The following is a 15,000-nucleotide window of genomic DNA, read 5'->3' as shown; positions in this document are numbered from 1 at the left end:
GAAATGAATTAGGGGTAGTTACAGATACCCCGGACCAACACACAATGTACCCGCACAATAGATTACCAGGCAAACACAGGTTCGTGCACAATGGAGGCAGAGACAGTGGTGACAATTAATAATTCAAATCTTTATTATTATTTTCAGTATAAAAATATGTTTGTCACTCTGTAATAAATATAAAAAGGTACTCACAATTCACAAAGTGCAGTGGGGTGGGTGTGCTGTCGCAATCACCCGCAGATAGATAAACACCGGCCCCAAAGTATGTTCACTAATTCACAATAGACAACACACCTGGTAGGCCTAAGGCCTTAGAACCCACACTCGGGTTGGCAGACTTTGCCACTAGGGGCTGGCACGGCTAACACAATAGGGCGAATGGCACACCTCAGGATTAACAAAAGAAAAAGTAAAGAAATAGTTCACAACAAACAGAAATAATTCACGGCAAACAGAAACAACAAGAAATCAGCAAACCATGCAAAATAAATCAAAATCCAGTAAATACATGCAGTTAAATAAGAAATTAGATAATTGGATGAAATAATGAAAAAAAGGAAATTAGGCACAGCAAACGAAAGTAAACGAAAATCAAAACATGAGGTAAACCAACCCCAGAGGCTCAGCTCAGTGCAGTCCCCTAGGTATCCCCACACTCACTCGTCACTCACACACACACACGCACACACGCACACACACACACACTGAACTAAAGCGCGCCAACGCACACACACGCACGAATGTCCAATTTCCCGAGGCCGGAGCAGCAGCCGAGATACGAGTTCCCGGCGTCCAGAGGCACCACACAACCGGGGCTAAAAGTCGCCGCTTGTGCACCTAAACGCGTGGTGTGTCTGACCACGGCCACACGGATACAACCTGCGAGGGAGGAGGAGAGCGTTAGCCAAGCTAGCAGGACACCCACTATCACACGATTCTGCTGCCGAAAGGTTACCTTACCCGGAGATGAGGGTGCACCGATGCGCGATTCTCACAGTCGGAGTGCCAATACAGAGGTACACGGCCGAGGCGCCGGTAGCGACCACACGCTGAAACCATAATAATGGCCGTCGTTAGCAACCATGGTACGAAAACAAACAGTCAGGGCTGGGTAAAGGCACAAGCTAACCCACTATAATACATACCGGCGTGCAGGAGACGGGAAATGCGCAAGGTAACCGTTGGTATTGTCCACCGAAGTCCTTGCCAGTGGAGAAGCAAGAGATCACTCTAGCCAAGTAAGAGACGCCAAGTTGGAATCACAACCTATAGAACAGCAGACGCGAAGTTAGCCACTAGCTGCTGGCTAGCACATAAACAGCGACAAGAAATGGTCCACATACTCACGAGGACAAGAAATGGTCCACATCTCCTAGGTCTGAACTGGACACCGCACTCCTCTCGACGGCGAGGGGAGAAGCAACCACAGCATTCGCCGGTGGCGATGAAACGCGCAAAGGGGAACTTTGCAGGCTTACCGAATACTAGCCACTGGCAGTGTTTATGAAGAGACTTCCCATAAGCCTCTACGAGCGGCGTGGTGACGTGTGCCGCAGCGTCAGACTTCCCTTAAAGGAGCAGCGCTCCATTACAATCTACCCCCCACATGTTGAATCGTCGGCCCGACGATGCAGGTACGCTTTCCCCCCCACTCCCAGATCCAAAATTCCATCAAGAGTTTGAAGTCGCCCCACCAGGCAGCCGATGGGGATTAGAGTGTTGTCCCGCGTTAGACCGGAAGTCCGGCGTGGGGGCACCTCGCTGCTGCTAGTGCCACGACCGGGTAGCTGAGCGGCCGAACTGCTGGGGGAAGCCTGCGAAGTCCGACGCTGCCCTTCGTTTCCTCCTGAGGTGCCACCCTGGGGTGCATGGGGCTCTGCTGGGACACCCAAGTCAGCATCGCCCACCTGCTCCCCAAGAAGGATATCTTCTTCGCTCGATAGCTCCCCTGAGTCGACAGGGGTAGGTTCGCCTGGTCGGCCCGACCCCGGGGGGGTGTCGGGGGCCAGGGGGCCCACCACTCCTTTCAGCATGCTGCGGTGAACGTGCTTCAGCTTCGTTGGATCGTTGACGGGGGCGATCGTGTACACGGCTCCGGTCTCCGAAGGGGTACGCACCACCATGTGTACCTGGGAGTTCCACACATCTTGGATTTTATTTCGACCTCGCACGCCGAGGTTGCGTACATATACCCGTTGCCCTACTTCTAAAACAGCAGTCTTCACCCGTGCATCGTGTCTGTCCTTGCGATATTCCGCCGCTGCGGCCAAACGCTCCCGAGCCCCATCAAATGCCACTTGAAGCCGGGCCTGATGCTCCTGTATCCAGTCGCACACTCGACCATGGACCGGTGGCCGAACTCGGCCCAGGAGGAAGTCTACGGGTAGCTGTGGCTCTTGGCCGAACATAAGGAAGTGTGGCGATTCTCCTGTCGCTTGATGCGGGGTGGTATTATAACAGAAGGTTACGTGCGGCAGGCAAGTTGCCCAGTCGCGCTTCCGAGAGGCCGGTAGGGTACGCAGGAGGTTGTGTAGAGTGCGGTTAAATCGCTCACATTGGCCGTTCCCGGCCGGGTGGTACGGGGTGGTTTGGGACTTCTGGACCCCGTACAGCCCGCAAAGCTGCTGAATCAGGGTGCCCTCGAAACAGCGCCCCTGGTCGGAGTGGAGCCGACCAGGAATTCCGAACCGGTAGAACCATTCCACAAGCAAGACCTGGGCGACCGTCGAGGCCCGCTGATCCCGGGTGGGGACGGCGATGGAATACTTACTGAAGACGTCCGTGATGACTAAAACGTTCTCCACCCCCCCCGACGTGGGCTCCAAAAGCGTGAAATCCACAGCTACCACTTCGTTGGGCCGAGATGCCAGTAGGTGGCCCATATACGCGGCGGCTAGAGGGGGCTCCCCTTTGGACTCTTGGCACCTAAGGCACTTTTCACACCATCGGTGCACCTCCGCAAACATGCGGGGCCAGTAACACCGTTGCCCAACCAACTCCAGTGTTCGATTAATCCCCTGGTGGCCATGGTGCTCGTGGAGCTGGTTTAGGACCTCTGATTGCAGGGCAGCCGGCAAAACCAGCTGGAGGCACTCATCACGGCCACTGGGGTGTAGCACTCTCCGGTAAAGGACTCCATCGTTCTCCACGAAACGTTTCCACTGCCGCAACAGGATCAAGGCCAAGGGTGACAGAGCTTCCCGTTCCTCACGAGTAGGCCGCCGACGCGCCTTCCAGAAGGCCAGAATCGGCTGGATAACAGGGTCTGCTTCTTGCAGAGCGCACAGGTCCGGCAAAGGGTGGGAGGGCAGCACCGAAACAACCAACTGAGAGGCGGTGATGCTACCCCCCGGGACAGCGGCCGGTTGCAGCTGACCACCGGGGTCGCTTGCTTGCAGAGTGCGCAGAACCGGCAAAGCGTGGGGGAACAACCCCGAGACACTGGACTGAGAGGCTGTGCCGCCATCTCCCTGAGCCGCTACCTGTTGCAGCAATCTAGGGACCGCTGTACCCGGAACCAGGTCACTCACGTCTTCTTGGTCTGGCTGATTCTGCCGCGACAGGCCGTCCGCATTACCGTTAGATTTACCCGAGCGGTACTTTAATTCAAAATCAAATGATGCAAGCTGTGCGGCCCACCGGTGTTCGACCGCCCCGAGTTTGGAAGTAGTGAGGTGACTCAGGGGGTTATTATCAGTGTACACGACACACTTCTGGCCCAAGAGATATTCGCGAAACTTCTCGGTGACGGCCCATTTTAGGGCGAGGAACTCGAGCTTCATAGAACTGTAATTGTTCATATTCCGCTCTGTAGGTCTTAAAGTTCTACTGGCGTATGCCACCGGTCGGACTTTGCCGTCCACCTCCTGCGAGAGGACCGCGCCCAGTCCGCAATGGCTGGCGTCGACCTCAAGAATAAATGGGCGGCTAAAGTCCGCGTACGCCAGTACCGGCGCCGACACGAGCCTCCCCTTGAGTTCCTCAAAACTTCTTTCGCAATCCTCTGACCATGAATCAAGAAACTGCTGCCCCGAGGGCCGACGGGAACGGCTCCCGTTCAAGGTGGCCACCAATCGATGCAACGGCGCGGCCAGCTTTGCGAATCCTTCGACGAATCGTCGATAATAGCTGGCGAAGCCTAGGAATGATCGGAGCTCCGACACATTGGCAGGTCGCCGCCATGTGGCCACTGCCTCCACCTTGCCAGGGTCGGTAGAGACACCGTGCTGAGAGATCACATGTCCCAAGTACTGAACCTCCGGCTTAAAGAACGCGCACTTCCCTAATTTAGCCTTCAGCCCCTCCGACTGCAACCGGGTCAAGACCATCTCCAGGCGCTGTAGATGTTGCGCCACGGTGGATGAGAAGATCACGATGTCGTCAAGATACAGTAGAACGGAATGACACTGTTGGTCGCCGAACATACGTTGCATTAATCGTTGAAATGTACCTGGTGCATTGCACAGGCCAAAAGGCATTCTGTTCCATTCGAACAACCCGAAGGGGGTACAGAATGCCGTTTTGGCCCGATCACCTTCTGTCACGGGGACTTGGTTGTACCCACTGGCTAAGTCCATCGTAGAAAACCAGCGGGCACCTGCCAACATGTCCAATGTCTCCTCGATCCGAGGAAGCGGAAAGGCGTCCTTCCGAGTTCGGGCATTTAACAGGCGATAGTCGACACAGAGTCGCAAGCTCCCATCCTTCTTCCGGACTAGAACAATGGGAGAAGCGAATGGACTACTGCTTTCTCTGATGACCTTCGCCTGGAGGAGCTGGTTGATATGGGTTTTTACGGCCTCGTAGTCGGAGGGGGCAATGCGCCTGTAACGCTGCCGGACCGGTGTCGGATCCAACAGTGGGATGTCGTGCGAGATTAGGGAAGTGCAACCCAAGTCGCCCTCATGGGCGGAGAAGACCGAAGAGTACCTCAGAAGCAGGGCCCGGACCTCAGCCTGTTCCTCGGCAGGCAGGGGTAACAAGTCCACTGCGCGGATTTGTGTCTCCAAAGGCGACGGGGCAGGCGCCTGAGGGTCAGTAATGGCGGCCACGGAACGGACCTCCACCACGTCCCGTGGCAAGCTGATGATCGACACAGCATTCACCTGTCCGAGTCTAGTACGAGGGTACAGCAGGACGTCCGTACAACCGACGTTAACTACAGGGATCTGCACCAAGCCACGGGTCACCTGCACCAAGGCAGGGGACACCAGCAACCCCCCGGGCAACCCCCGGTCCGTCGGCTCAAAGAGGGTTCCAAGCCCTGAATGTTGCTCAGGGCAGGTGGCAGGAATCAACTTCATGGTCCCCCCCGGAACCCGCCATGGCGCACGGCCCCGGACATTCACCACGCCGCTGGTCTCGGGGGTGGGCCGGATTTCAGCCTGATGACAGTGTTGCAGCGCTTTCAGCACCGGTCGAGGGGCAGTTGACACTGATGGGAGATCGAAAAGCGTGGGACCGTGCCGCCCAAAAAGTTCCTTATAAACACTTGCCGATAACATTCATACCAAGAACCCCAGGGACCACGGAAGCCGTGCCCCCTGGGGGGTCGCGAACGACCAGAACACCGCAATCAGGCATACTCTTCCCGCAAAGCTCAATATTCAGCTCCAAGTAGCCCAAGTAAGGAATCTCTAGGCCGTTGGCCGCTCGGAGCTGCAGCCAGTGACATGAGCGTAACCGCTCCTGCCCCATAGATTCGAAGTTGGCAGCAAAGAAACTTTCAGTGACGGTGGACACCATAGACCCAGTGTCAATGAGACAGGGGACCTGAACCCCGCCCATCCGGACGAGCAGATGTGGACAGTTAGAAAGTAACGCCTCGGCGGCATTGGCAGGGGCAGGGGCATTACGTGAGCCAAGAGAGGCCCCCCCCGGACTGTGACTCCTCAGTCCGGTGGGCGTCAGTTTCCCGAGGGCTGGTTCGGTTGGAGGGGCCCATTCTCCGAAAACCCGGCGCCTCTACGGGAGGGTGCTTGTGGGGGCCCCACCACTCGTTCTCCGTCACAATCCGCAGCAATATGGCCTATCGCACGACAGCGCCAGCAGGCAAGGGGTCCCTCCCGAGGAGACCGACCTCGCCTCCGTGGCTCCCCCTGTGTGGCCGCACCCCGAGAAAGATGCTGCAACTGAGCCTGTTGATTTTGCACCATTTCCATGAGCTTCGCCATGTCAGCCTGCAACTTCTCCATATCAGATCTGGTCGGCGCCCCACCACGGGGATCCATGCTTACGGCGCAAGAGGTACCAGGGACCCCAAGGGAGCGATCGAGTGAAGATAAGGAAAAGCTACGCGGCCGCTGCGGTTCGGCGGCGCCCTCCCGTTCCCAACGCATGGCTTCCTTACGCACCGCGATCAAAGTGGCTAACGGCGTGGTCCGAATGAAACTCTTCAAGTGACGACGCAAGGCGCCCTCGTTAACATGCTCCACAAACTGATCACGCAGAAGAACGTCAGCGTTAAGAATTCCCTCAGGCGCATTTCGTCTAACCTTATCAATAAGGGTCATTAATGCGATTGAAAACTCTAGCAGTGTCTCTCCCTCTTGCTGTTTTCTCGAAAAGAACGCCTCCTGCAAGGCCACGTATGACTGTGGGCACCCGTAAAGCTCCTGTAAAATTTCTAAGATTTTCTCTGGGTTTTCTTTTTCTTCTCTCGGCCTATAGCGGATCTCATCCCGTGCCTCGCCATCCAAGTGATCGTAAAGAAAATAGGCTCTCTCGGCAGCAGAAAAATGGCGCGCCCGCATACATGCCTCCGCCTCCTCCTTCCACGCCTCGATACTTATGCCCCCATTTCCCCTAAACAATGGGCACTTCTTTTCCCTTGGGACAAAGACCAAACGTTCTGTAGCGGGCCCTGCCGGGGCGCTACCATTTACTGTGCTCGTACTTGTGGCCCGCTGGGCGAGGGAGGCCTTTAAGCGCTCATTCTCGGCTCTTACCTCAGCCAACTCATCCCTAACCTCTTGTGCGTCCCGCGACATGCTGCGGAAACCGATCAAGACAAATTTGGAAAATGCAAAAACTCACAGGGATGGCTGGTCCAAATCCCGAGAGAGGGGCGGTCTCCCAACCTCGGCTGCTGCTCCGCTTCTACAGGAAAAACACAAACTCACAGCGCTTATTCAGTGGTGCTCTTACTTTCAACCAACCACATACATACACTCATTCAACCATTGACCATATGACAAATTTCTATTACAAAGAGTGACAAAACAAAAACCTAAAAAAATGAAACCAGTGTCTCTGCTCCTATGCCAATCCTGCCCGACTATAAGCCAAAATGTAGTGGGCGAGACCGTTACAGGAAGTAGTTCGACTACGCCACCCCCGGGGGTGGAGCCCCCGGAGGAAATGAATTAGGGGTAGTTACAGATACCCCGGACCAACACACAATGTACCCGCACAATAGATTACCAGGCAAACACAGGTTCGTGCACAATGGAGGCAGAGACAGTGGTGACAATTAATAATTCAAATCTTTATTATTATTTTCAGTATAAAAATATGTTTGTCACTCTGTAATAAATATAAAAAGGTACTCACAATTCACAAAGTGCAGTGGGGTGGGTGTGCGGTCGCAATCACCCGCAGATAGATAAACACCGGCCCCAAAGTATGTTCACTAATTCACAATAGACAACACACCTGGTAGGCCTAAGGCCTTAGAACCCACACTCGGGTTGGCAGACTTTGCCACTAGGGGCTGGCACGGCTAACACAATAGGGCGAATGGCACACCTCAGGATTAACAAAAGAAAAAGTAAAGAAATAGTTCACAACAAACAGAAATAATTCACGGCAAACAGAAACAACAAGAAATCAGCAAACCATGCAAAATAAATCAAAATCCAGTAAATACATGCAGTTAAATAAGAAATTAGATAATTGGATGAAATAATGAAAAAAGGAAATTAGGCACAGCAAACGAAAGTAAACGAAAATCAAAACATGAGGTAAACCAACCCCAGAGGCTCAGCTCAGTGCAGTCCCCTAGGTATCCCCACACTCACTCGTCACTCACACACACACACGCACACACACACACTGAACTAAAGCGCGCCAACGCACACACACGCACGAATGTCCAATTTCCCGAGGCCGGAGCAGCAGCCGAGATACGAGTTCCCGGCGTCCAGAGGCACCACACAACCGGGGCTAAAAGTCGCCGCTTGTGCACCTAAACGCGTGGTGTGTCTGACCACGGCCACACGGATACAACCTGCGAGGGAGGAGGAGAGCGTTAGCCAAGCTAGCAGGACACCCACTATCACACGATTCTGCTGCCGAAAGGTTACCTTACCCGGAGATGAGGGTGCACCGATGCGCGATTCTCACAGTCGGAGTGCCAATACAGAGGTACACGGCCGAGGCGCCGGTAGCGACCACACGCTGAAACCATAATAATGGCCGTCGTTAGCAACCATGGTACGAAAACAAACAGTCAGGGCTGGGTAAAGGCACAAGCTAACCCACTATAATACATACCGGCGTGCAGGAGACGGGAAATGCGCAAGGTAACCGTTGGTATTGTCCACCGAAGTCCTTGCCAGTGGAGAAGCAAGAGATCACTCTAGCCAAGTAAGAGACGCCAAGTTGGAATCACAACCTATAGAACAGCAGACGCGAAGTTAGCCACTAGCTGCTGGCTAGCACATAAACAGCGACAAGAAATGGTCCACATACTCACGAGGACAAGAAATGGTCCACATCTCCTAGGTCTGAACTGGACACCGCACTCCTCTCGACGGCGAGGGGAGAAGCAACCACAGCATTCGCCGGTGGCGATGAAACGCGCAAAGGGGAACTTTGCAGGCTTACCGAATACTAGCCACTGGCAGTGTTTATGAAGAGACTTCCCATAAGCCTCTACGAGCGGCGTGGTGACGTGTGCCGCAGCGTCAGACTTCCCTTAAAGGAGCAGCGCTCCATTACACAAGAATTGTTTGTGATGTGTCACTACACGGTCAAAAAAAGGTTTGCTGCCATTTCTTTCCCTTTCCCTGCAATTTGTTAGCCTGGTCCTGGTCCATCCCATAATACTACCATTTAATTTCATGGTTTGGAGGTTGCTTGATCTAACGCGATTGCAGGAAGCGGGAAGGACATTTTTGGAAAAATCAGGATAAGTTGTTGAACAAATATGTCTGACTCTGATGTCTATCGTTGGCGATGTAGGACCGTTTAACAGACATAGTCTGACAGAACATCCTACCGTAGGATAAAATTACAATGACCGTTTGTCAGAACACCGGTCAAATCCTACCGCTCAACATCGCTCCACAGAAAACAGTTAGGCCTACCAGACGTAGTGCGGAGCCAAGTCTCTTAGCGGAAGTATGTAGGATGGTGCGGGAGGCTAGCAATTTGTTTACCTTGTTTGTTATGACAGCTAGGCATATAACCAGCAGTGGTTCCTAAACTGGGGTTCGGGTCCCCCAGGGGGATCGCGGAGGTAATGCAGGGGGGTCGCAGAGAGAAGCAACTTTGCATAATACATGGGAAATCCACATAATTCCATAAATTGATAAGTAATCTCCTTCCCTTAGACATAAAAAACTGCTCCCAACGTATCCATCTTTGAAGCCAGACTTAAAACCAATTTTTTTTTGCAAATGCTTCCCATTAATACACTTGGCCTATTTTAATGTTTTTTTAATTGTTTTATTTGATTTGTTTTATGTATAACTGTTACTTTATATAGCCTACATGCTTTTGTTTGGACTGTGTTTATAGTACATTTAATGCACTTCCTAGATTGTTTTAATATATTTTTGTCCATTTCATACTTTGTCTTATTGCCGTGTTGACATTGTTTTAATTTTCATTAATATTTGTAAAGCATGTGGGGTTGCTTTATTGTGTTTGACATATGCTATACAAATGAAGTTGACTTGACTTAACTTCTCATGTTACAGTCTGACTTGCCAGGCTACAAAAAAGACCAAAAAATAATTAAAATTTAAAAAGCATCCCTTTGATCTCAGTCACTGAGAATGGAAGGAGGCTGCTGGTGCAACAGACGGAGCAACAAAAACAACAATGCTCGCTGCCTCTGGCTAGTATGTCTGTAGCGTGTGACCCATCAACCTTGCTCACTCGGAAAACAATGTGTGAACAATATTGACCAGTGCCCTATGCCCATTGAACGTGAGTTGCTTTGACCTCTACCATCAGACATCACACACACACACACACGCACACGCACACGCACACGCACACACACACCGAAAAAGAAAAGCAGATCGATGTGGCCAGAGACTGATGGCACAGGACAGGATTGCAATCATCTGACTGATGAATGGACGACGAGGTTTTCCCCTTTCCTCTTCTCTTGATACTCTGTTGCTATCCTCCTTATCCTCCTTGTCATTTCTCTCTTCCTTCTGTTCTTCTTCATCTCTCTTCCTCCTGTTGGTCTTTTCATTTCCTGTGTCCTATTCTATCACTGTCTCCCCTCTTCATCTTGATATTTCTCTCTCACTCCCTACATCTGCCCTTCCCTTCTGTCACCCTCTCCCATGTATCTGTCTCTGTCTCTCTCTCTCTGTCTCATTCTCTCATGCTTTTCAGAAGGGCTGGCAGGTGGCACCCCCCACACACTCACACACACATGCACGCGCGCGCATACACACACACACACACACACACACCAATGTGGCCAATGCGGCTTAAATGTCACCAAACTCTGTGTGTTTTTGATCTTAACATCAGCTGTTCACTACACAAACACACTGTACAACGTACATCTCAAGCTTGTCCCTGTACACACACACACACACACACACACACACACACACACACACACACACACACACACACACACACACACACACACACACACACACACACACACACACACACACACACACACACACACACACACACACCTGAGGTGTGGTCTGTGGTCTAACCACACCTTGGGGTTGTTGTACAGCCTTCAACACTCACACCGCACAGGAAAAGATCTGTCCAGTGTGTACACAAACACACGATAGCTAGATAGAGGCCTACCATAAGCAATATGATAAACAAAGAGTACAATGGATAGTATATGGCAGATAGCAATTAAGATAGATTAAAAAAAGAAACATTTTTAGACATCTCATATCAAAACATCTGCATCTATTCAGCAATCATCTTGGCTGACCCAGTAGGAGATGTTTTTTTTTGCCTTTCAGCCACAGGGAAACTCCCATTGTCATACAGTGCCAGTGTTAATTTCGTCAACCATGACTATGACTAAAATATTTTGTCAATGCCCTGTTTTGATTTTCGTCATTTAGACTAAGACTAAGTCTAAATTGGGAAGGCAATGACTAAAATATGACAAAGACTAAAATTGATTTTCGTCATTGTGACTAAGACTAAGACTACATTTTAAAAAGCTGACGAAATTAAAGGGACACTGTGCAAGAAATGGTCAAAAAAGGTACTGCAACTATGCTGCTCATTGAAACTGGGCTGTCTATTGCCAAATTTGATCTTTACATGAAAGTTTATTAAGTAATAAACAAATATTTTCTAGTATGGTCCAAGTACGGTCATTTTTGCAGCTAAAAATGGCTATTTCTGGAAATTCAAAATGGTGGACCATGGAGAAGATCCCCCTTTTCATGTATGAAAAGTGCAATTTTGTGCAATGGTGGTGGTAAGTATTCATGAAAAAGGTAACATTAGTGAATGGGCGCATGAATTCTGGAAATAAACAACTAAAAATCTCACACAGTGTCCCTTTAACACTGGTGTTAAATAAAATTTAGAAAAAGAGAACCAGTGTGTGATGAAGGTTTATTCTGTACAGTGTGATATATGTTCAAAAGAGAAGCAGTGTGCGGAGAAGGTTTATTCTGTACAGTCAATGATATATATTGAAAAGAGAAGCAGTGTGTGGAGAAGTTCTATTATGTACAGTGTTGACTAAAATGACTGAAATGACTAGAAAAGACTAAAATTGATTTCCGTCATTCAAACTAAGACTAAGAGTAAATTGGGAAGGCAATGACTAAAATATGACTAAGACTAAAATTGATTTTCGTCATTGTGACTAAGACTACGACTAAATAAAAAAAAAAGCTGACAAAATTAACACTGTACAGTGCACACAATAAAATTGCATTTATGCCTAACACATGCAATGCAGCAGACGGGGTCATGCTCAGGGTACCTTAGGCATGGAGGAGGATGGGGGAGAGTTTTTTTTCATTTCCCTCACCCAAATGGCGGTATCAGGAATCAATCCAGCAACCTCGGGGCTATAACTTTGACGGCCTAAGTGCTTTCCCATGACTTGGCTTGTTGGACCTTTTAGGCAATGGTGTGCCGTTCTCTCAAGGCCCTCTGTCAACAGCACCCTCATGCCAGCAGAGGAATGATGGCTATTAAATACCTGATGAACAGAGTTAATTTAATCTTCCATCCTCGTGCAGCCATACCAAGCACATACTTGTATAAACTATACCCTCTCCTCCCACCTCAATGATCTTTGTTTTCGGGATGTAGAGGAGGGAGGGTGGAGGGGAGTGGGGTGTTGCGTTACTAATCAAATTAGGATTACAACAATCAGTCAGTCAGTCAGTCACTTAGTTTGCTCTACTTACCTCCACACAGAGCTGAGGAGTCTCAGACAGTGGACAGTGGCACAACAGCTGGGCAGGAGGGTGCCGTGGTTCTGTGGGCTAATGTGCCGCTGTACTTGCCTGGTTAACACTGTCTTTCAGATCGAAACGATTGTGTAGAACTAAAGGCAGTATGGGAGTTCCCAGGCTACCGCTGTACCATATCCAGGCACCTGGATTCAACTCTGACCTCAGGTTATGCCCTGATCCTTGGCTGCCCCTGTGTCTCGGACACTCCTATCCAAAATAAAGACATAAAAGTGTATGTGTGTGTGTGTGTGTGTGTCCTCCTCAACCATACATGCCAGGTTTAGAAAAGAATGAAGAGGCAAAAGAAGTTTACTACAGAAAGAGCTTACACTCCTCGAAAGGCTTGACCCATAGCTTGCATGAGAGAGAGAGAGAGAGAGAGAGAGAGAGAGAGAGAGACCTTAGGCCTCCTTATGACTGATGGCAAAAGCCATCTCCCAATCCTCCCATGCACCTTGAGTCATCTGCACTATACATGGACATGCAGCTTATGTTTAATTGAAAAACCCTTATTACAAGTTGGATTATCGTCATTATTACTATTATTATCAGTCTGTTATTATTAATAATAATAATAATAATAATAATAATAATAATAATAATAATAACCACCTAATAATAACAATAACAATAATAATAACATCATCATCAACAACAATAATAATAGTAATAATAATGATGATGATAACAACAACAACAACAACAACAACAACAACAATAATAATAATAATAATAACAGGCCGAATAATAAATCGAGTATTATCACATACATTAACAACTAAATTACCCTCTGTTATGAGTGAATTCCTCTTTGGTTTGACCTCATCCCACTGAGGTCACACAGGGCAAAGACCTGTCTGGCTTACGTCTCAAGACAATGTCTTGAGATTAGGCCTACTGGGAGTCTAAACGTGGTTATATTTGGCACATCCTAATACATGGCTCTGGCTGACTCCTTTGTCTTACAGGGACAACACATCGAGAAGGGGGCTATCTCAAATGCTGACAAAAACTGTTGTGCTGAGTGTCACTTTGTTTGAGCAAACTTGCGTTAGGCTCGTGTCACACTCATTGCCATTTTTGACAGGTTGCGGAAAGTTCTGCAAAATAGTTTAGTGTAACGTGCTGACCATCAGCTCTTGACTTCAGCTGTCTGAAAAGACCTAGTTACACTGTAGGCTACTGATAACTCATTGTGTTCAAATGACCTGTAGGCTAATCCTGCGAGGTGTGTCATGCCAAGCTGCTAAATGGAGTCGAGTCAGCTGTGGGCATCAAAGTTAGTGAGGTGTATGTCAGCCTGATGCATTTCACTTTGTAGAAAGGCATCTGTTATACTGTAAATAGTATTCAATATTATTCATGTCGACGAATCGTAGGCTATGAGTAAGGCTGCTAAGTTTTTGGCTGAAAATGCAGCGGCGCTTCAAGTCTTTGCCGTATAAATGACTCATCATCGGTAGCACTTCATAGTGTTTTGACTGTTCTCGTTGCTTTGACGGGACTCTGACTGACAGAATTCTGGAATGCTCTGGAGTAGCTCACTTACCAGCAATGCTATGCGTTTTCCCCTCAATTCACCTCACCGGAGATCAATGATATATGCACGCGACGTGTCGCGCTCGCACTGTCACAGCATTTTATCAGTGCTCCGTTTAACAGAATTGTATTTGATAACACCCAACTCTGCACGGCGCCCTCCTCAGGCATCCGAACGGAAACGCAACAGTCCTGTATAGTCCGCTCTCTGACTTCACTAGTCTCATTCTCTCTAGAAGATGGCGGACTGCGCTTCACTGTTGGATGAGGAGCTCTCTTCCTTTGTCTTCAATTACCTGACAGAAAACTCCGGGAGCCAGGTAAGATATGCTCGGATTCCATAAGTGCGGGGACAGGACAACATGGCGTGGGATTAATTTTTGCATGTTATCAGTCGAAGCCAAGCGAATTGCCATCAGCATTCAAGGACTGTCATTGACGGCAGCGGCTCAAAGCTGCACACCAACCGGCTTCTCAAGGCGCTGACGTCTGTGCTTCACGTGGAGTTTTTGGGATACTTGTCAGATTGGGACTCTTGGCAACAGGATCTCTTTCTTACAGAATAATGAGTTTGGCAGCAACAAGCACGAGATGGTTCATTGTTCATGACACAGTGAAATTAAAGTTCTCGTAGTTTAAAAGTCGACTTGACAAACGTCTGCCGTTTTGGAAGAAAATCGGCGAAGTGGGAGTATTCGGACACGTGGGTGACAGTCTCGCTAACGTGACTAAAAATCCCATTGTTTTCATGGAAAAGAGTATTTCTGTGGTAATTACTAGTTAGTGTGTGTTGAATAACTGTAGT

The 15,000-nt window shown here is 49.4% G+C and overlaps 1 protein-coding gene and 1 long non-coding RNA gene across 2 annotated transcripts in view; one reads left to right on the top strand and one right to left on the bottom strand.

Moving 5' to 3' along the window:
- Positions 1–11,819: 11,819 nt before the first annotated feature.
- LOC134438948 (uncharacterized) lies at positions 11,820–14,288 on the bottom strand. The gene is made up of 3 exons (XR_010032691.1): positions 14,206–14,288; positions 12,609–12,863; positions 11,820–12,397 (listed from the first exon to the last, which is right to left on the bottom strand). It is a non-coding gene; the product is annotated as an uncharacterized LOC134438948 (long non-coding RNA).
- Positions 14,289–14,373: 85 nt separating this feature from the next.
- Positions 14,374–15,000, top strand: part of ppargc1b (peroxisome proliferator-activated receptor gamma, coactivator 1 beta) — a 65,081-nt gene continuing 64,454 nt past the window's right edge. The window contains exon 1 of the mRNA XM_063188679.1: positions 14,374–14,515. Within this exon, the coding sequence (XP_063044749.1) occupies positions 14,435–14,515 (81 nt within the window). The 5' untranslated portion in view covers positions 14,374–14,434. The remainder of the gene's footprint in view (positions 14,516–15,000) is intronic.

Source organism: Engraulis encrasicolus, chromosome 22, assembly GCF_034702125.1.
Source record: "Engraulis encrasicolus isolate BLACKSEA-1 chromosome 22, IST_EnEncr_1.0, whole genome shotgun sequence".
Lineage (NCBI taxonomy): Eukaryota > Metazoa > Chordata > Actinopteri > Clupeiformes > Engraulidae > Engraulis > Engraulis encrasicolus.
The sequence above is the reverse complement of the archived record's forward strand: the minus strand, read 5'-3'. Positions and strand labels throughout refer to the sequence as shown.